The 22,379-nt window shown below is 44.0% G+C and overlaps 1 protein-coding gene across 8 annotated transcripts in view; it reads left to right on the top strand.

Annotated features, from left to right (window-relative positions):
- Nucleotides 1-22,379, top strand: part of Itpr1 (inositol 1,4,5-trisphosphate receptor type 1) — a 338,451-nt gene that overhangs the window by 11,646 nt on the left and 304,426 nt on the right. For all 8 annotated transcript variants that reach the window (XM_038318103.2, XM_038318102.2, XM_038318101.2 and 5 more), the window contains exons 3-4: nucleotides 13,920-14,027; nucleotides 18,195-18,265. In XM_038318103.2, coding sequence (XP_038174031.1) covers nucleotides 13,936-14,027; nucleotides 18,195-18,265 — 163 coding nt within the window. In that variant the 5' untranslated portion in view covers nucleotides 13,920-13,935. The remainder of the gene's footprint in view (nucleotides 1-13,919; nucleotides 14,028-18,194; nucleotides 18,266-22,379) is intronic.

Genomic DNA, 22,379 nt, shown 5'->3' with positions numbered 1-22,379 from the left:
TATGGCAATAGGATCTGGACATTTCTGGCACCCTCTTGTCAGGAGACATTTTTGCTTGTCACACCTGTGGGTCTTGGGGTGAGCTGCAGTTGGTAACTAATGTCGAGGCCCAGGATGATGATCATTGTGCTGTGGCAGTGGTTCTCAACCTGGGGATCACAACTCCTTTGGGTGTGTGTGTGCATATCATATGTTTGTATTATGATTCATAGCAGTAGCGAAATTACAGTTATGAAGTAGTAATAAAATCCTATTCTATTGTTGGGGTTTTCAACCCAGCATAAGGAACAGTATTAAAGGATTACAGGATTAGGAAGGTTGAGAACCACGGTGCTATGGTGCTGAGGAAAATGTCTCTATCATGAAGAGCTGCTCCAAATGTCAGTCATGCCAGGGTTGAGGAACCCTGTGGTAGAGTAGGTTTCCAGATCCAGTGAAAATTACCTCCCTGAAGAGACTGATTTAACTTCATTTACTACTTCAGACCAGTCCAGCAGAGCTTTCTTCAGAGGCTGGGGTTGACTTTCACTTTAAAAAATGTTTCAATCCCATTTATTTATTTGTTTCATATGTGCATGTGTGCACATGTACATGTGTACATGCATGCCATGTTGCGTGTATGGAGGTCAAAGGATTACTTGGAGCGATCAGTTCTCTTTCCCTGGGGATCTAACTCAGGTTGTCAGCCTTGGCAGAGGCAGAAAGTGCTTTTACTTGCTAAACCATCCCAAGGCGGGGCTTGAACTTCTTACTAAAATAAATGCCCTCTCTCTCCTCTCCCAAGTGCTGGGCCTGCTATCTGAAGTCCTGTGGTCTGCCATTGACTTCTCATAGGCTCTGCAACCTCCACAAAATCACCAGACAGTTGCATTGACTGGTTGGTTTTTCTCACATGTAAAATGAGGACTGTTGGCTTGCTGCTGTTCACCACCAATACCCCAGTACTTTAACTGGCCAGTTCTGAGCTTGTGGCTGTCTTCTCTTAACACAGTCTTGCAGGGACATACGATCAGATATCGGTCCTAGCCCCTTTCTCGAAGAATAACTCACTGTAGAAGTTGTACCTGTGAGGGCAGCCTGCCGGAGGTGGACCTAGGGACTTGTGCATACTTGTGCATCTCATCTACCACTGAAATGCATCGCCAGCCCTAAGGGACATCTTTTAAACTAACTGTTGCTCTGAGCTTCAGAGTTCGAGTAACTGTTTCTGAGATTGTCAGAAGGGGCCTTGGCTCTTCCGAGATGATTATTTCTTTTGGGACGGGCTGAAAATGAAAGCATTTGAGTATGACTCCTATATCCCGAGCAGTGGCTTATATAACGGAATCAATTACATGATGACAGACTGGGGTGTCTGCAAGGATGGTTTCTGATAGGACAGGACAAGGAGTGGCCTGTGTGAATGTGTGGGGAGGCTGAGATGGCACTGTGTCCAACTCCAGAATATTCTGAGGCTCATCCAGCTTTCACAGTACAAATCTCATCCAGCGTCTTTTCCTGAAGGAAGTTCAGAAATTAACCGTGAGAGCCCAGGAACAGAAACAGATAGTTGTAAAGGAACCCTTTTCTCTGTCTTGGGAGAGCCAACCATAAAAGTGTTGGACTTTCTCTACCCTGGGTTTACAGCCATATTACCATATATGTCCCCGGGTGAGGACATGGCGAAGAGACTTCTCTGGACAGAGTTTCCTTGGCCTCTGGCCAGGAGATTGATCACATGCCAGCCACCCTTCCTTCTTGGGGCATTCCTTTCTCTTCCTTCTGAAAGACCTCATGGCTTGCCTGACTCTGCCCATTGTTAACCCCTCCCAACTGGAGGCTGCTGGGCCTGACAGTGACATGGTGTCTTCTTGAACAGATCCTCCACCTCAGTTCTGAGACCTGCTTGTATTCTAGATGCCTTTAAACACGTCTTCACGCAGAAGCCCCTCTTTACCTGTCTAACTTTAGCCGAATCTTTTAGATGTAGTTATTTTTAAATGAGGCAGCATTTAATCAGTGCTGCAATGGAATCAGCGCTAGAGGACTTTGGCAAGAACTCCTTGTTTTTGTGCCGTGTAAGAGCTATGTAAGCATCCTCCCCCCTCCTCCACACATGGTACCTTTGGTTTTATTAAGAATAGCACGGAGAATGTTCTGCTAGAGTTGTTGCCGGCATGGTTGTGTGTGTGTGTAACTTGCAATGTGTCCCTTTCCTAAACTCATCATTTGGAGCTGCTGGTCGGAGGTGCTTATCCTCACCTAACTCTAAGATGTCTGTACGCAAACAGCAGCTTAGAAAGTACAGTGGAGGGCAGGAATGTCTCCCTGTTCTGTTTGCTATGTGCTAAGCACACAGGCTCTTTTCTTCCTTTCATTTAATCTGCAGCATAGCCTTATGTATGGTACCTTACAGAAGACAAGGCTGTGGTAACTAAGTAACTCTGTCAGTGTTACTGTGAGTAGAGGCAAGAGCAGGACTGGAGCGTGGGCAATGGAAGAGCACATGTACCTGCCCCCCACCCCCACCCAAAAGAAAAAAAAAGTTTTAGCTTTTATTCTGGTTTGTGTCCTCGGACCTGGCTCCAGTCCTCCAACTTCACCCTTTTCTCTGTTACAGCTGTATAATTTATGGCCTGATGTCTGTCTGTCTGTCTGTCTGTCTGTCTGTCTTTCTTTCTTTCTTTCTTTCTTTCTTTCTTTCTTTCTTTCTTTCTTTATTTTCTTTCTTATACAATATTCTGTCTGTGTGTATGCCCGTAGGCCAGAAGAGGGCACCAGACCCCATTACAGATGGTTGTTAGTTACCATGTGGTTGCTGGGAATTGAACTCAGGACCTTTGGAAGAGCAGGCAATGCTCTTAACCTCTGAGCCATCTCTCCAGTCCCCTAATGTCTGTTTTTGAACCCACTGACCTCTTTCCTGTCCTTAGTACCATTGTACCAGGACTTCCCCCTTCCACAGTGTTCTTCTGCCTGATTCCCACTCCTTTCCCCACGATTGCCTCTTTCTTCACTTCCAGGTCTCAGTCTAAATGTGCCATCTGGTTTTTCTGATCAGTGAAAATTAAGCTGCCATCCAGTTGTATGATCTAGTTTAAATTTCTCCTCTTTTGAAGGGGTTTCTGTTGGGAGTGTAATCCAAGGTTTTATGAATACTAGGCTGGTTGGTCTTCCACTGATACACACCCCTAGGCTGGGTTTGATTCTTTGCATGTATTTAAACTGACCCTATTCACCTTGTGTTCATCCCATTTGTTTATTGTCTGCCTGAACCTGAATGTGTGTCTTTAGGACAGGTTCCTAATGTGTGTTGAATGTTAGTTAGGACAAGGTTATAATGTATGTCTTTAGGACAGGGTCCTTGTTAAGTTTTTATCCATCTTTCAGTGTCTTTGTGGGTTGAGTCAGATCAAATCTCAAAAAGAAGTTTAACTTACTCTTGTTTTCAAATTCTTGAGTCCCAGGGGTTTTTTTACAAGCTTAAAAATGGCTAAAAACAAACAAACAAATGAAACTCCAGAAACTAACATTGATATGAGATATGTTTGCTTATATTTATCATATTATAAACATTTTTAGATATTACACATGAGCATAGTAAGTTTTTTTCCTCAAATGAGAAAATGATAATGCACTCTAGAATAAGACAAAGCAAAATTTAGCAAGATGGCTGGGTGTGATAATCCCAGCACCGTCGATCACTGTTGAGTTTGAGGCAAGTGTGGTCTACTTAGGAAGTTTGAGCCCAGTCAGGTTTGTGTATTGAGACCCTGTCTCAAAAACTATATATATATTTTAAAAGGAGAAGTGGCATTGTTGAGTAGTTTTGTGGATCATTTTAAGGCCTGGTTGAATGAGAGATGCACATAGCACACATCTGTATTGGCCTCCTGTCTGCTGTGATGTCGTGTCTTGCAGTCTCTGAGTAACTCTAATGTACACACAAGAGACTGGGCAAAAAGACAGACCAAAGAGACCAACAAATGCCCTCGTGGTGTTGACAATTTAATTTTGCCCTTGAATCTTAACTGAAAGGGCCTTGGGGACTTCATTGAGGCTACTGCCACACAGGATAGATGAGTCATTTGAGATGTTGGGTATGACAGGGAGCTTCTGAAATTGGAAGGTGCTGAAGGCCTTGGTGGCAGGAGGCAACCCAACATCCCTCAGTCTAGAGACTATGTATCATTTCTTCCTGTTCAGGAAGAGATTCATGGCCATGTATTTCAGCAGTCTTAGCAAAACAAAATTGCTCTGAGAACTTGGGAGTAGTGCTTGTCTCTGTTCAGTTTCTAAGGAGCAACATAGCAAATGGCCTAGAAGCTGTGCTGTGGGTAGGGTCCTTTGGTGACTGAGAATAGCAACAGTGAAGGAAACGTATCTTTCTTGACAGCAGCTACTCCACAGTCTCTACTGGGCTTTTCCTGCAGCTTTGGCTACATAGTATTCTACTATTAAAATTTGATTGTCTTGGCTAGAAGTGTAGCTCCTTGGTAGGATGCTTGCCCAGCATGCTGGGGGCACAGAGTTCTGTCTCCAGAACTGGGGACAAGAAGTCCAGTGGAAATTCCATTGACTTGAGGTCTTATTGTTGACAGGCTCTGCTGCAATTGCAGTTACAAGGAGCAAGGTGGATGCTGTTGATAATACACTGGGCTGTGGAAGTGTTTGCGAAGGTATTTGAGAACGTGTTTGAGAGGTTCCTGTTTAGACGTCTGGGGAGTACTTTGTGTACCCCTGTGCTGGTGGCATGCACTTGTGTCACTGTGAAGGTGTTGGGTATCAAAGCATCTGTGGGTGGCTTGATCTCCAGGAAATGGATGGTATGCTGGGGAGACTTCTAAAGGCCCGGCTGACAGTCAGGTTGTCAATGGACTTTGTGTCCTTCCCAGTTACTGAAAAGCAACTGTTCAGCTCCAATAGCCAGGCGCCTTCATCTTAGCACAGAAAATGTGTGTTATTCTTGGCACAAATGTGCAAATATGTGGTTTTATCTTGTTTTGAAAGTAGTCCTTGCTCTCTGGTCTAGGCAGACCTAGAACTCACTGTGTAGCCTAGGCTGGCCTGACTCTCATGCTGAAGCCCAGGCTTGAACCTGTGGTTCGAGGTCCACAGACCGGTGCTGAGCTGCTTTCTGTTTCCCTCGAGCAGCCCGTCCACTTGTAAGGAGCCTGTGACAAATGACAGCTGTGGTATTCTGGTGACTTCTCCTTGGTTAATAAACGTGTTCTAATTTAGACTCAGCTTGAGGAGTTCCTAACTTTTAAATTCTGAGTTGTGTGTAGGCGAAAGTTAAAATAAATTTTTTTTAAAGGAAAAAGAATATAAGTGCTATTATTTAAGTGCGTGCAGGAGATATAATGGATGGAAAAATGATAATAAATGAGGTTCTTTTCTTCCCCATAATCAGAGCTTTTAGAAAACGAAATGTAAAACCTATCTGGAGCTGTTTAAAAGGAAATGAACATAGTTCTCTTTCAGTCAGGCTCAGCTTCAGCCTGTTTTTACAGCAAAGTGGGAGAGGTTTTAAATAATTAAATTATCAGCCCTTTGAAGAGATCTCTACCATCCCCCCCCCCTTCCCAGCAGGGCCTCTGGTTTGATGTGGGAAGAGGGAGAGAGGGAGTGGAGTTGTGGGTTGACTCTCTGGGTGGTGTGAATTCGGGTACCTGAGACATGCTGTACTGGCAACAGGCGCCCCATGGGCAGAGGATTTAAATATTTCTGGGCCTGTGTTTTTTTCCAGCATTTTTCTTAGCAGTATCAACCAAGTAAGAAATGTCTTTCAAGTAGAGGACTCACAAGGTGAGGGCAGAGGTGAAGGAACATGCTAAAGTAACTGGAGGTAGGGTTTGTTTCAATCTTGTTCAAAGATGCAGAAATGAACACTGAGAGTCGGGTATTATGTTTGAGCCGTTTTTGTGGATTGTTTGGTTTATGCATGTAATAAAACCGAGAGATGCAAAAATTACTCCCTCCTTCCACTGTCTTTTACATGTAAGGGTGCGAGGTTCAGAGAAGCTGGCCCGGTGTTTAAGGGCGCACAGCCAGAGTGCACACAGGCAGTCTGAGTCTGTTTCTAAGCGTACACTCTTGTCAGCATTCATACGCCATTTCTGACATGTGGGGTGGAGGTCAAGGTAAGATGGCACCATGGTGACATGGAATCCCAGTTTGGGACATGTTTGTCATGTCCCAGGTGCTGGATTGCAGTGAGCGTGGGACAACAGTGGTCCTTCTCTTGTGGGTTTGCAGTGTGGGGGGAAACAAATTAGAGAGCAAACAGGCGATGGGTTGACAACGGCAGTAGGTCCAGGAGATGACAGGGTTGCGCTGGAGGGACGTGTGGATGCGTATAAATAACTCTGGTTTTGGGAGCAAATAGAACTTCTTAGATGTGGTAGTGGGGCTGCAAAGGTGTGGGGGTTAGCCATAGAAGTAGTGTTGGGGAGGGAAAGGAGCATCACAGGCTGTAAGAACTAGGGGGAGCCTAGAAAATACTTACCCTGGCTGTCATGTTGAGGGTGGAAGGGAGGGCAGAGAGGACTGTAAGAGATTTTGGGTATTTGATTTATTTTTTTGAAATGGGGTCATGGGGTCTCTGTTATACACCCAGTCCTTAATGTGTCCAGCGACCCTCCTGCTTCAGCTTCATGAAAAGCTGGGACCACAGGTGTGTGCACTGCACCTGTTTCTGATTTTGCAAAGTTGTAAGAATGGTCTGGCTGATGTTTCTAAATGATTATCCTGTCTGTGTTCAGAATAGATTAAGGGGAAACCCATGGTTTTAGAAAAATAACACTTCCAGGTGAGTTGAATCCACACCCTACATGTGCCTCAAGATAACACAAAATCATAAATTTACTTAAAACATGATGTTTTTCAGTTTTGTTTTTGATATAACTCAGTTGTGCAGTTTTCGAGTGTGAAATTTAGAGCTGCCAACTGTGTGTTGAAATGTCAGAAGGCTAGACTCTTTCAAGAGTCTAGTTAAGAAACGAAACTTGGGGTTGGCAGGATGGCTCTGTGGTTAGATCACTTGCTGCTCCTGTGGAAGACTCGGTTTCAGTTCCAGCACCAATATGGTAGTTCACAACTGCCACTAACTCAGTTCTAGAGGATTCATTGCCTCTTTTTTGGGTCTCTGAAAGCACTACATGAATGTAGCGCACATATGGGTAAGCAGTCACACACGCATACATTTAAATTAAAAAATGAATTAAAAAGTAACATTTGGGACTAGGAAGATGACTCAATGGTTAAAGTGATTGCCATGATAAGGTAGAGACTACAGGCCAGATTCCACATACAACCTGCCTGTAATTTCAGCTTTGAACGATAGAGACAGCAGATCCCCGGAGCAAGACAGCCAGTGATTCTAGACTTATCAGAGAGCTCCGAGTTTGAGTGAAAGATCCCGAGACTGAGGATATTTCTCAACATCAACTTCAGCCCCCTATGGATGTGCACATGCATTCGTGTGTGCCCCACATATGCAAACGTGCGCACACACATGCTTGTCACAGGCATACACACAAAGGAAATGGGAAAAGAAATTATATTGGCTGAGACCCTGGTGAAAGTGGGGTGAGGTTAAAAGAATTGAAGGGTTTTGGTGTTGTTGAAGGTTAGAATTGAGACGCCATGTTCAACTCAACCTCTTCAGTCTTTTATTTGACAAACATTTTCTGCAAAGCATTGGTGTTGGAGCTGCAGTTGTGCGCAAAGCAGAGCTCTAGAACTGCCTGTCCCTCAAGGGTGTCAGACATGCATCACACAGATAGATGTGAACTTGTAACAGAGATGCAGGCTGAGGGGAGAGAGCTCATGGGCAGAGTCTATATCCCAAAGCGTTTTTGTCCCCATCCTGTGATGGCCTGGTAGGAATAACAGTTGAATTGAGATCTGAAGGGCTTGCTTTCACTAGAGCCAGAGCTGTGGGAGCTATGAGAGGAAAGCAAGGAGTCATAGTGTCACCGTGTCACCGGGCTGGTGGTAATGCTCAGCTGTGTGGAGGAGAAGGGGTGGGCTAGGCGGGCAGCTTCATAAGCTCAGGAAGATGCTGTGAACAGCCAGGAGCAGAACCCTAGAGGCTGTTGCCAGTGATACAGATGTGGAAATCCCAGTTATGTAAAGAAGCCAGCAGAACACATGAGGAGACCTAGGAAAAGTGTCCGGGAGACAGAGAACAACACGGACAGCGAGTGCCATCCCCTCTGGCATCTGTTCTGAGAGCAGATCTCTGTGTTCATGTGTTTGCACTTGCTCCTTCCTTAGGAGTGGACTGAGATATTCCCTTCTCTTTACCATTGCTGGTCAATGAGAAACCTCAGACAGTGGGTAGTGGGGAGCTCCATCCAGCCGCTGTGGCCCCAGTGTACAGGCACACTTCCTAGCTTACTCCCTCTGCTCTGGGAGAATCCTGTTCTGACAGGGACCTCAGCCAGCAGTCAGTCAGCGTGGTGGGCGTTGGCATTTATAGGTCATGGAGATGGCAACATGGCTTTATGCAAGGGTTTTGCTGGTGATTATCAAGTCATGTGCCGAGCCTCAGGATGACCTAGCATATAGCTGGGGACAGCCAGGCTTAGGGAAGGTCTGAATTCCTACACTGAGTAAACGGCAGATCTGGGGTTCAGTGCAGGTGCTTTGAACCTGGAGCCTTCTGCCTTGTCTTTTCCCCCAAGAGCTCCTGAGTAACCATACCATGTCGGGGTTGGAAGGAGACTGGTAAAACCTCTGTGCAGAAGAGGTTACAGTGCAGTCACAGATTTAGAGGCCATTGATACTTGAGTGGACAGACAAGAAAGAAAAGTTTTGGGAGGCAGCTGCCTCACTGTGGGGATGACAGTAATTTTTCTAGCAGGACAGCGTGTTATACCAGGAGCTGAGACCCTCTAGACAAGCATTTTGCTGGATTCCAGCAATGAACAAGAGATGGTATGACATGCTCAGCCAATGGTTTGTGCCTTACAGTCTGCAGTTCTCTGTCTCAGAAAGTCCTGCATGCTACTGATTAGAGGCTGAGAGTTGTTCTGTATTGTGAGCTTTTTTTTTTTTTCTGCTAGGGGAATTAGAGAAACCTAATTATCTTTCCCTAAGTGAAATACAACACCATAGGTCTGTAACATGAGGGGGCCAGGCCTGCTTGTTTGGGATTCTGCACCCACCCAGTACCCCATGGCTGGAAAGCCCCAAAGAAAATAAACAGGATCTTCTATAGTTATAAAGCTGATTGGCCCATTAGCTCTAGCCCCTTACTGGCTAAACTCTCACATCTGATTAACCATTTTTTCTGATCTATTTTAGCATGTGGACTCAGTACCTTTTCAGTGAGGCAGATCACATCCTGCTGCTTCGGTCATCTTGGGTAGGAGTGGGAGGAATCAACTTCCTCCTTCCCAGAATTCTCCTGTTCTCATTACATCATTTCTACTTCCTGTCTGTTTTTTCCACCTATACTTTCTGCTTGGCCAATGAGCGTTTTATTTAAAACATGATTGACAGATTACAGACAATTCTCCCACATCACAGGTTTTACAGGAGGTCATTTTGTTTCAATGTCCTGCTGACTTTTTATGCCAGCGCACCTTTCCCATTATTCCGAATTATTCTTTACTCTTACCTGCAGAATAATAAAAACAGTAGCAGTGGACACTGAAAGCATGTCAGCTGCTTGTTGGAGGACACTTTGCATGCATGATCCCATCTTTTCCCTATGAAGTAGATTTTGCAGCAGTACAGATCTGGAGCAGAGGTCTACAGAGACTGAGAAACGGGCTTGCTAAGATAAACAGGAATAGCTTATGTGTAGGGAGCTGGGCTGGAAGTCCTTAGGCTGATAGTAAGCCTGTTCTTGTAGAACTGTTGCATTGAGCCCTGGGTTGTCCTTGTAGTATGAAAGTTGCACAGTTTGATAGAGTTCTGTGGCAGGTCGGTACCATGCTTTTTTTTTTTTTCTCACAGTGGTCATTGTGTGTGAGGGATACTGGGAGCCCTGAGTGCAGCTGGTAGAAACCTGCAGGCACAAATGGCCCACAATCAGATAAAGAAGTGGCCTCCCACCCCTGCTCTCAAACACAGGAAGTCTTCCTGAAGATTGTTGCCAGGCCCACTTCCCACCTCTTCCCTCCAGCTCCAGATGCCTGTTTTTTGACTCTGCTGGTCTGTGTTTTTCCTTTCAGGACACAACTGATAATTGCTTTAGGGTCTTTGGTCCTTTGGTCCCTCTGTAGTTACCCCCTGCCATTAAAGGCAGACCAGGGGAAACCAGAGGTTTCCAGCCAGCCAGCCTGGAAGCTATTTGTCTGCTCAAATCTGTGCAAGGCGGGAATCACTGCAGATTTCCCTGGGGAAGAATCTGCCCTAAGGATCCTTAGGTTGTTTTTTTTTTTTTTTTTTTTTTTTTTTTTTTTTTTTTTTTTTTTTTTTAAATTAGGACCTTTGGCAGACTGCCCAGTTGAGGATCATTAACTGTGGTGGGTGTTGTACTGGGACTCTGTTTTCCGGAAAAATGTAAACCATGGCAAAAGGTTACTTGTTCAATTATCTTGTCTACTTAATAAGCATATGGGTAAGAAAGCAGACGCTAACCTTTCTTCTGACTGAACAAAAGTGTTATATGGCTATAAGGTAGAAATGAGAAATTCTTCAGTAGGGAAAAACTGAATAGAATTATCCATAAAGGAGAAAAAACAATTCTCCATTGTCACCCAGATGATAAATGGTCAATGTTTATCCCTCTGCCGTGGGATTACTGTTGATAGAAAGGTCCTCTTCAGAATTTGGTAGACCTGGTATGACTCTGAGCCTCCTGATTTGTTAATTATCTGTGATGAACTTGTGAACCTTACTGTTGCTCAGCTTCCCCAACAACAAAAATAGGGTAGTTGTCTGAAGTTTTCTGTCCTGCCTGGTCCTACAGCCATTAAGTCCCAAGAATACACAGAGGTTACATTAATTATAAACTGATTGGGCCCATTAGCTCAGACTTCTTATTAACTAATTCTTATAACTTATATTAGCCCCATAATTCTTGTCTGTGTTAGCCATGTGGCTTGGTATTTTTTCGGCAAGGCATTCTCATCTCCTTGCTCTGTTCTAGGTGACGACTGCAGACTGTTTCCTCTTTCCCAGAATTATCCTTTGCCCCTGCTCTACTTCCTGCCTGGCTACTGACCAATCAGCATTTATTTAAAATACAGTGACAGGGTACAGACCATGTCCCACAGCATAGGGTAGCGTGGTGGTTTCTGCCTCATGCCAACACATGTCTTGAGGGTCCTGAAAGAATATTTGTTACATTCTCAGCAGTGGTGGACATGTATAGTCCTGACTGTTGGTTCCTTAGCAGTGACTGAAGAAGTCTGCACTACTCAGTGTCCCATTTGGTTGAATCTTGGAAGCCAAACAGGGTAGGGTCTGGTTAGAACCTGGATGGGCCAAATAGCACTAACATAGACTCTCTAGTGTCCTATTGCAGTACAGGAAAACTATTGTGATTGTCAGGTTGCAGACCTTACCGAGTTTTTGCCATACTTTGCCATTATATAACCCAGAACACTGGGTTATAGCTGCTGCTTCTCAGTAAGGGAACCTTTCAGTAGGATACACAGAAGATGATGCAGAGCTGAAGGACAGCATCACATGGCTGTCTTCTGGCTTGGTCTTCACTGGAGTCAAATGCCCCTTAGGACAAGCCTGGGAGGAGAGCATTAGTCACTCTGCATAAATAAGACCCTGGTTGTCTTGCCTAAGCACATTCCTGCCCTCCTGCACCCATCAACTCCCGACTGGTCCTCTGGAAGGCCAGTATGTACATAAATTTGGTCTGGCTCAAACAGAAATTGTTTTCTAATAATTAGTTCCACAGCTGGGATACAGCTGTATAACAGTACTCGCCTAGCATATCAAAACCCTGAGTCCAGTCGCTTAGTGCCAAGGAAGCAACACAATCATCTTGTGTGTTTATTTTATACGGTCTCCCGTTTTTTCACTTAACATAGATCACAGTTTTGGATGGAGGGTATGGCTCAGAGGTGGAGCACGTGCCCAGCATACGTCCAGTTCTGTATAACCATGAGCCAGGTATGGTGTGCCTGCTTTAATATCAACACTCAAGAGGCTGAGCCAAGGCAGTAGACTCTTGGGTTCAAGGCCAGCCTGGGCTACAACATACAATGCCATCTCAAAACTCTTCCATTTTCACAAGAAAGGAGATATTGGTCCCAGAAGTATACTAACTTTCTGGCTCCTGATGACAAAGCCTTTAAATTGTAGGTCATAAAAAGCAATAGTGATTTTTGGGGTGTTGTAAGGTTTCCTTTGGTGACTCCTTTATGTGTGTTTGTTCAAAACCTTGATTTGGCTCTAGCTTACAAACATCCGTAGGAAGAAATAGCCAGCATGATTGACACAGGTTTCTAGAGAGCAGTAACTGGTGTATTGTCCACTCTGCTGCTCTTTGAATGTCCTTCCTCCAGCTCTAGAGATGAGGGCTGTTCTGTCTGAGAGCTGATTATGTTATCGGTTTTGATGACTCTTCTATAAATAAGCGTACGTCTGCTCTCTCTGAAGTGTCTGGGGTCGTTGGAGCGGTGGGCAGCTTTTCCCTGCAGCTTCTCAGAGGCGGGGAGGTGCTTCTCTCAATAGTTTGCTTGCTGCATCTGGCATTCCTGCTGAGGGAGGAGAACGCTTCCAGAAGTTTGCAGAGGAAAACTTGGCACCCAGAGAGGTTAGAAGGAAGAGAGGGCCTTTTACCCCTGCACGTCATTACAGATCTCATGGCCTTGTGGAGTAAATGATTTATTTGAGTCAGTAGAGGGGGAAAGGTGTTCAGAGGAGTCTTGGCTTGGAGGAAAACCCTGACACTTCATGCATCTACACACCAGATGCTGAGGAAGCATTGGGAAACTCTGCGGTCCACACCAGCGCCGTTGCTTCCCACATGACTGAGTTTGTTTGCTGAATGTCAGTTTAACGTCATACAGTTGGCTCCCGTTCCTCAGTGTTCATGGCCCTGGTGAAAACGTTGTGTTAGGAATCACTTCAATATTGTTGTTTGGTGTGTGTGTGTGTGTGTGTGTGGTTGTGTGTGTAGTGTGTGTGTGTATGTGGTGTGTGTATGGTGGTGGTATGTGTGTGTGTGTGTGTGTGTGTATTTAATAGTTTCTGGGTGTTGTAGACATTTCCTAGAATTGAGGAGTATTTTTTTTTTTTAAAAAAATACTTTCTAACTAGCCATGTAATCTAGCCAGGGACTCCTACTATTAATTAGTGCCCGAATGGGGAAGGGTTTTGGCCCTGGGTCTGGGAAGGGTCTTGCTCTATCCGGGAGTATTTCCTGATACAGAAGGAAAGACATGTAGCAAGCATTGTGTGTGGGACTGTACTGTTGTTGGCCTTGAAAAGACCTCTAAGGCACTGTGAAACTTGTTCCCAAGTTTCCTTTTGATTAATGTCATTTTGTTGCTCTGATCCTTTAACCCAGGCCCCACGGCTTGCCAGTCCTAAGTTTTGGTACCAGGTGTTTCCTTCTGACTTCATGTTCCATGAGGCACACTGGATATGTTAATATGTCGTACGTCCAGACTTTCCAGATCCTTTAGTAGCTGGACGTTCCTGGCTGGGTTCCCTGCTGTCTGGGCAGTCAGTTTCGCTGAGGGGTCCTGCAAGTGCTGAGCCTGACTCGGATGTGACTTTGTTTGAATCAAACGACACTGTGATTGGAATATCCAGAATTTAGCACACGGGACAGAATGTCGTTGCATATGTCCTCATTTGGCTTATGGGATTGCCTGCTTGTCAAATGCCTATTTAAATTTGAATTTTAAGTAATGCACTCGGGGGAAAGGAGCTAAGCCAAATCTTTGTGACTTTTTTTCCCTTCCTCATCATTTCTCCTTTGCTAACAATGTTGCATGTTTTTCTTTGTCTAGGATTTTCAACAAAGACATGTCTGACAAAATGTCTAGTTTCCTACATATTGGAGACATTTGTTCTCTGTATGCGGAGGGATCTACGAATGGATTTATCAGCACCTTGGGGTAAGAGTGGGGAAGTCCTTATCGGGGGTTGTTTAAGATACCATAACATCTGCTTTTTGTAAGCTAAGAATGCTGTCCCATTACTCGACTTTCCCAAATTAGTGGATCCCGTATTAGTCACGTCACCTTTACACAGAAACGTTTCTGTCAGTCTCAAAAGAACAACACCTTTGTAGTTAAGACTCTATTTAATTTGAATTTGTTGTAGTCTTCTCTTATATGAGAGGGAAAAAGGTTTTAAGAAAGGGAGTGCAGTTTTAAAGATTCATGTAGACAGACCCATAAGAAGTGCTTTTTGGCTTTGTGGGAAGCTTCTTGGCTGTCTTTTCACCCCAGTGGCCTGTTTGTAGTCTGAGCGAAGACCTTTACAGGTTGCATGCTTATCTGTCTTCTTTGAAGCAGAACCTTTTCCTACTTTAAATAACCAAATGCATTTGAAAGTTTCAAACTGTACCAAGTTCTGAAATCACTTTTGTTCACTTGTGCTCCCTTCGGTCGTCACTCAGCTGTGAAGGATATGAATATATTCCATTGCGTGCCTCTAGCCATTTTCTTCCTTTCCCCTCCCCACTCCTTTGTCTCTGGGAGGAAGTGGAGTTTGTTAAGAGTAGTAGAGTAGCCCCCAAAGGCAGACAGAGACAGAATGGAGAATCAAGATGGCTCATTCCAGAATAGTCAGGAATGCTCTGCCGTCTTTGTGTAGGAAGGAGTAGCTAGGCCTGGGTGGCATTGCTGATTTTGGCAAGACCTAGTCTCAAATAAATGGGGGCAGGAGGCAGGCTAGCAGATTTTCCAAAAGCCCGTTCTTACAGCAGCCAGAATGTCCGTTGTAATTACAGCTATTACTGGAAGTGTGCTTATTTTCTGGTATTTGTGCAAAGTAAGTATTGTTAAGCACTCATTCAGGTTATTCCACCCCCCATGAGGAAATTATTTTAGATAGCAGAATTATACCTCAGTTAGACCTGTGCTCTCACTCTATAGAGAGTTTATTTTCAGAACTCACCCACGGCTTCTTTCTAAGCTTGGTCTCTCTGTGTAGTAGACCTACCCTTAACAGTTAATCTTCCATGGCTTTGGGCAACAGGCTTCCTGCTCCTTGGGCCTCTCCAATGATGGCCATCTTTCTTTATCACCTGTGGTTAAAATTTTCACCCTCTTCTTATTTTTCAGCATTGACTACAGTACGGTACAGCAGTGGTAAGCACTCCCTGAGCCCGGTGGGTGTTCACTGTGTACCGGGGGCTGTTCTAAATCCTGTGCCTCCATTATCCCCTTAGCTCCCAAGCACCCTCATCACGGTGAGCACCGCCATCCTCACTGTGTATGGAGTCGACATTTGTGTGCTTCAGGCAGGGCAGTCACCTGCCCTAGGTCTCCAAAGCTAGGAATCCTAACACATCACCTTTGTAGGGCAGTTTCTTCTGGCTTCCTTGTCTGCTCACAGCCTGTCTGGGTGCCTGTCAGACCTCAGCCCCATCGTATAACCTATGTTTCCTCTGTGGCCTCTGATCTCACAGATGCTGAGTCCCTAGAATCTTAGCCTCCTTTCCTATTTTCCCTTTCAGGAGGATATCCATTATTTTATATTATTGTTATTAATTATTATTATTGTTGTTGTCTGTTTTTTTGAGACAGAGTTTCTCTGTGTAGCCCTGGCTATCCTGACACTCACTGTGTGGACCAGGCTGGCCTCGAACTCAACAAGAGATCTGCCTGCCTCTGCCTCCCAAGTGCTGGGATTAAAGGCATCTGTCACCACAGCCCGGCATTATATTATTATTTTGAGCCTAATCTGGCCTTGAACTTGCAGTCCTCCTGCCTCAGTTTCTAAGTGTACAATTGTAGGTGTGCACTATTCTTAAAATTCTTAGAGGGGCATGTTCTTTGGCTTTAATGTTTTTCTCAAGTGTTCTGTGTTGAGTCCCTCATAAAGTTCAGGTGAGTGTTTTTTAAACTTTGGATACTGGTTCTTCCTTTAGATGAGGATAATTTGCCTTTATACTCCCACATGCTTGAGAGTAGCTTGCATAAACATTAACCTGGAAAGTTAAATTTGACCTCCTCCCCCTTCTTGGGATGTGCTTAACATTTAGGAAGTAACAGTCATAGACACAAATGAGTGACTGTTAGTCTCTTCATGGGACTTGGTGTCTGGCCCCCAGACAGGTGTCTATCCTGTTTTTATAGACTATTGGTGGGTACCTCTCAGTGGCTTTATGACTCACTGAACTTTAGCATTCCAACAGGACTGTGGAGAACCAGTGTGTATGTGAATCTACACTGGTGTGCATGGTGTGCGGTTAAATCACCTTTGGAGCTTGTTAAGAACAAAGGCTCTTAGATCCCTTCTAGGAACAGAGTTTCAGTGTGCCTGGGTAGGAGGGTTGGGCTTGTGACTCTGGAACTGATACATTTAGAAGTAGAAAGTATCTGAACATTGCCTGAGTGGAGACTCTTGAAAGCAAGTCTTTGGTTTTACACATGAAGTACTGAGACAAGGGACCAGTGAAATGATGTAATAACATGCCCTTAGCTGGTACATGTAATGTTATCTACAGTCTATGCTCAATGAGACCCTTCCTCCTATCACTTCCTCTTGTTGGTATTTGATCATTAGTGCAGCTTTGCATTGTGTATGGACCAAATCCAGTGTCTTATACATAATAAGTAAGAACTCTCCCACTGGACTACATCGCCAGCACTTACTTTGGGTTCTGAGTCCACCCTTTTAAATATTGAATTAGCTTTGGTGACCTCACTGAACTTGTATTGTCCATACAAGGGCACAGGGTAGAGAGTTTATATGTGTACATTGTACTCTTGATTTTAATCGAAAACCCCAGGCCACTGACCACACTGTGCTTCTTGTAGATGCCTAGTGAGGTCTTATGTATTGAGGGCAAAGGCGGAATACTCTTCACACTTTGATTCAATTCACTGGGCAGATACTGAACTTCAGCCTTGGGCATCTTATGAGACACGAAGCAGGGAACCTACTCCATTGCTTCCCTACAGCTTGGTTGGGAGAATGGAGGAGAGAGTTTATAAGCAAGAAAGGCTTCTTTGGGGATATATAGTTTAGTTTAGGAAATGACACTCAGAATTAGGGCCTTGAAAACAGGGCAGACTTCAGAAGGTAAAGGTCAGTTTTGGAGGAAAGAATAGGAAAGGTCAAAGTTGAATATTTAATGGTCCCTTGCATTTGGAATAAGAGGCAGCATAGGTTAATGGAAAAGCTTCTCAAAATCCTAGCATGGTACCTGGGATCAAGTTCCATGGTCGTGTGGAAAATGAGCTGGCTCTCCTAGTTTTAGAAACTCGGGTAGGTCATGTAACTTCATAGTATCTTAGTGTCTCCGAAGTTCAAAAATATGTTTATATTTTTCGTAATTCTCCTAAAAAGAATTATGCTAGTTAAATTAAGTTTTAATGAAGGCAGAACTTGATTTATTAGTCCTAATGTAATCTGGGACTATTACTTATTTGTAACATCATTGTGCATTTGAAGCCCCAAGCCCTTCCCATTTCTGTGCTTTTGTACTGGGTTCCCATTACTGGAAGCTGCTCTAGTCCTCATGCTTCAACCTCTACTTCAGCTTTTGAACAGTTCTGAAACATCTTCCTCTGCCTGCAGCTTCAGAAGGCATCTGGCTCAGATGGTCCCTGACTGTTCTCTTCTATTCCTTCTTGCCTTACTTGTTAGCTTCTTTTTATGGCTTCTTCAGCTAAGCCTTGAGCTCTCAGTGCTGGGGCTTGGCTCACTCTAGTCCACGTCCTAGGACTTGGTATAGTTCCTGGTGCAGGGTTGGCTCCTCACCTACCATTCATCGAATGTATTGACCCTTGGCTGAGCTTTTCAGACCTCAGCAACGTTGCATGTTGGTGTGCAAATCCGTCACAGATGTGGTTCTGGGAAAAGGAGCTACAGAAAACAGTAACACGTCCATCACAGAAGCAGATTGCTGGGCCTTGGGTTTAGGTTTATTTCACTCCGTGCATAGAAGATTTCACTCCTTGGCCAACACTCCTTGGCAGAGGAACATGGCATTCTAATTGTTACATAGGAAAAGCCCTGGGATATTCTGCTTTTGCATAATACTTATTGATGTTTGTATTTCTGTAGACTTGGTGTGATACAACATTTATTTATTTTTCTTTTTGCAGCCTGGTTGATGATCGTTGTGTTGTGCAGCCAGAAGCTGGGGACCTTAACAATCCACCCAAGAAATTCAGAGGTAAAGTAGTGGCTTTGATGGAGTAGTCACCTGGAGTTCCTTGATAAGTTATGAAGGGTGTTCCTCTGACTGTGAGGGCAGCTGACCCTCCCTCCCTCACCGCGAAGTAAAGAAAGAACAGCACTCCCTCCCTCCCTCCCTCCCTCCCTCCCTCCCTCCCTTCCTGCTTCCAGTTCTTTCTTCTGTAGCAACCTGAGGTTTATTTACTTAAGTATATTTTTCAAAATCAGATTCAAGTCCTGGCATTAAAACTTCCTGAAAAAATGTGTAAATAAATTCTTAGTCAAGATTGGCATGGCTTTTATAAGGGCCTTAGTTTGTCTACAGAATATGTGCTTCCAAATACTAATTCATCTGAAAGCTTTTCGTTAGCAAAGCTATTTCTCCAAACAGATGAGATTTAAGGATCCAGTCACAGGGAGCATGGGCTGTTTGAGCAGATCTCATGATCCCTCTTAGGGCCATGGTAATTCTTAGCTGCCTTACCTGGAATGAGATATTCTTGATTATTGTACTTGATGTTAAGCTAAAAGGTACAGCAGGGCAACTTGCCTATTAATGTCACCTTCTGTAGTCCTGTGTTTTTAATTTTTCTCAAAAGGTAGTTGGCATCTTAGATGCCATCTCTTTGTTTCTGACTTCTGTTGTGTTAGTTCTCAGTTTGAACCACATCTTAGAATTATCTAAAGAAGACTTTCAATTCCGTAGATGCTCTAGCTCAATTAAATTAACCCTTAAGATTGGGCACTGATTTTTGTTTGTTTGTTGGTTGGTTGTTTTTTTTTAAAAAAATCTCACTATGTAGTTCTGGCTGTTCTGGAACTCACTGTGTAGACAGGCTGACCTCGAATTTCCAAAGATCCTCCTTTCTCTTTGTCTCCAGTGCTGGGATTAAAGGTGTGAGCCACCGCACACATCTCTGCACTATCATCTTTTTTTTTTAAAGCTTCCTAGGTGGTTTAAGAATTACATTTACTATTTTTATTTGTTTATGAATTTTGTGTATGTACATGTGTGGACTATGGGAGAGGTAAGAGGACATTTGCTGGAGTTGGCTTTCTCCTTTCAGCATGTGTGTTTGAGTGCACAGACTCAAATGGTCAGTGAGATCCATAAGGCATCCCCCGACCCCTTACAACAAGGAGAAATGTATTCATAAAGAAGTCCTACTGAGAGTGTGGCTCAGACCACTGCAGACTGATGTCTGTTGGATCTTGAGTCCAGTGCCTTAACCACTTGACCATCCTGGTGACATTGTGATTATTCTGTGCAGTGGGGTTGGGAACCCACTGTCTTAGGGATTTGACTCACAGCCTCAGTCATTGAGGGTTCAGCAGTTACCAGTTGCTTATTCTATCCTCTGACTTCTAAATTCTTTGTGTTGAGCGATTTAGAAACTGTTTGACTCCTTTGGATGAAAGCTAAAGAAATTAGGATGAAATAGAAGGCAGGCGTTCAGATGGAAAGGAGCCATTTGGATGCAGCATGGTGTTGAGCTGTATCCAGTTGGCACGGGGCTATCAGGAGAATGTTTTTACCTGAGGATGAGGGAAAACTATTTTTAAAAAAATGAGTCACCGAAACTTGAAGCAGCTATTGCTTCTGCTGTATTTCTTTTTCTCCACAGCCAGCTCCTCCTCCATGGGTCATTTTAAAGCAAAATCTTGAGTACAGCAGAAAATGCAGGATTTATTAATGACCATAATGTCATTTAATGAGTGACACTGAGAATTAATTCCCAAGCCAACACTGACTTGCATTGGTCACCGTGCTGGGAGAGGTATGCGGCCTGTGTTAGCTCAGCTGGAGAGTTCATATCTCCTGTGCATGGGAAGGGATTGATTAGACTCAGACCCGAGCATCTCACCTGTGGCCACATAGCTTCAGGCAGATGGGAATAGGAGTTTGGATCTGCAGTTTGGCTGCATGAGGAGGAAATCACCTGGAGAGCTATGAAAATGCTAATAACTGCTCCCACCTGCCGTGTTCCCTCACTTAATTGGGCACTGGGGTTTTCTAAGCTCCCTGGGGTTATTCTCTTGTGCAACCACGGCTACGAATCACTGCTAATAAGTACAAACTCCCAATTTCCTTGCTGAGGGAAGGGCTAATCCAGGCTCTGGCTTTTGCCATTGGGACACAGAAAAGGGATGCTGGACAGAAGCAGGGGGCTGGGTCCTGGGTCCAGCCGGACCTCATGTTCCATTTCAGCCTTGGGGGCCAAGACAAAGCTGGATGAGAATTTAAGGCAATGAATGAAGTTAACCAGTGGTTATTAATTATTTAAGAAAAGTATTGTCAAATATTCTTTTTCATTTTTTTAGCTAACAAAATTGTACATGGGAATGATTTGAAATTGGCAGGCACTGTGGAATGTCTACATTGGGCTAATTAACATGGATTTCTTCATGTTGCTTTTGTGATCTGAGTTCTATAAATTTACTCTGAGGTTTTCTAGTGTTTGCTTTGTGTCACCATGTTATAACAATAAATCTTTTGTAGCTGCTCCTCCCATCTAAGTGAGATCTTCTAGCATTTGACCCTCTCCAACCTCCTGGCCCAGGTAACCTCTATTCTTCAGTCTGCCTCTCTGAGTTTAAGGTTTTTAAGATTTCTCAAATAAGAGTGATTATGCAGTATATATTTTTCTGTGTCTACCTAATTTCATATCTCCCAGATTTTTTCTTTCTTTTTTTTTTTTAAATCACGAATGATCAAGTGGCTGTTTTGAATACAGGTTTAGGACATTAAAGTAAATAGGACCAGTACAGAGGAAGTCCAGAGCCATATATGTTTCCCTGGCAGTAGGGACAGGGTGGCTTTTGCTGGATGCGTCTCTGGTAGCTGTTTTGAAATCAGAGCACAGTCTTGAAGATGCCATTTGGAAACAACCAGTCTCCTTTTATGTCCTGACTTAGTTGTATAGGTAGGAATGAGACAGTGACTTGGTCTATTGATTTTTCTAGGTAGTTTCTAGGTGTGAGCTGCTTTTGTGGGTAATGGGGAAATCTAGTCTGAAGTAAGTTGAGCTGCAGGACTTTTGAGAATGTAGGTCAGAACTTCCTGACCTCTGTGTGCTGAATCTGAGCTCCCCATATGCAGGTAAGAAGCCTGGCCAATCTGCTTGCGAGATCTCCAACTTGGGACTTAGGGAGAAGAGGAATAGTTTAAGTTTTTTCTTAAACATTTCTTTCAGCTGTGATGTCGTCTACTTCAAGAACTTTCCCCAGAAGTGAAGTAAAAGACCCCTCTTTCAGAAGAGATTGTTACCTCTCCAGCTATAAGTACATTTTGAAGTTGAAGGTCATTTTGGTGGTTTAGAAATTGTGCATAGGCGATGGGCAGTTTGACAGGAATTCCTGGTCCATTCTTCATGGATTCCTTTCTCCCTGCATTGAACAAACACATATGGAAAAAAGAGGTGCTGGCAAGCAGCTCAGTGGAATGATGGGCCTTTATCCGAGCAATCAGCAGAGCTTCACTGAATCACTTGGATTTGCTTTAGTTTGCATTGTTGGCTTGCCAACGCTTTTCCCGTATCGAGAACCATTCTAAATCGTTCTTTAGTAGATGGAAATTGGAGGGTGCCTGTTTATGTTCCACTCCCCATGACTTCTGACTTTGGGGTTCTTATTTTGGGAGTTCCTTCTGAGATTTGCAACCCTGATGTTTAAAAATATGGAACCTTAAACCAGTGAGGTTTTTCTGGGTTCAAATAGAAGTTCCACGGGTTTTTACCTGTATGACACGGCCACATTATTTAACCTCTGAACCTGGCTATCTTGATTATAAGATAAATGTGTGTAAAGAATTTAGTACTTGAGGAAATTCTGTCAGTTATGACAAGATAGGTGGACCTGGAAGGCTTTGTGGCGATGAAGCATGACAGGAACAGATAGAAAAAGACTGTTTTCACTCATGGGGAATTCTGAAAGATGCCCAAGAACTGAAAATAAAACAGTGCTTACAAGAGGTCACAGAGACGATAAGGAGTGAAGATGAGAGGACTAGTCAGTGGCTATAAGGCTAGGAGAAATAGGAGCTGGTGTCCTCTAGTGCAGACTATGTTGTATGTATAAGGGTGCACACATGGACTAGATTCGAATCCATGCCT

This window comes from Arvicola amphibius, chromosome 2 (genome assembly GCF_903992535.2).
Source record: "Arvicola amphibius chromosome 2, mArvAmp1.2, whole genome shotgun sequence".
Classification (NCBI taxonomy): Eukaryota; Metazoa; Chordata; class Mammalia; order Rodentia; family Cricetidae; genus Arvicola; species Arvicola amphibius.
This window is presented reverse-complemented; position numbering and strand designations above follow the sequence as displayed.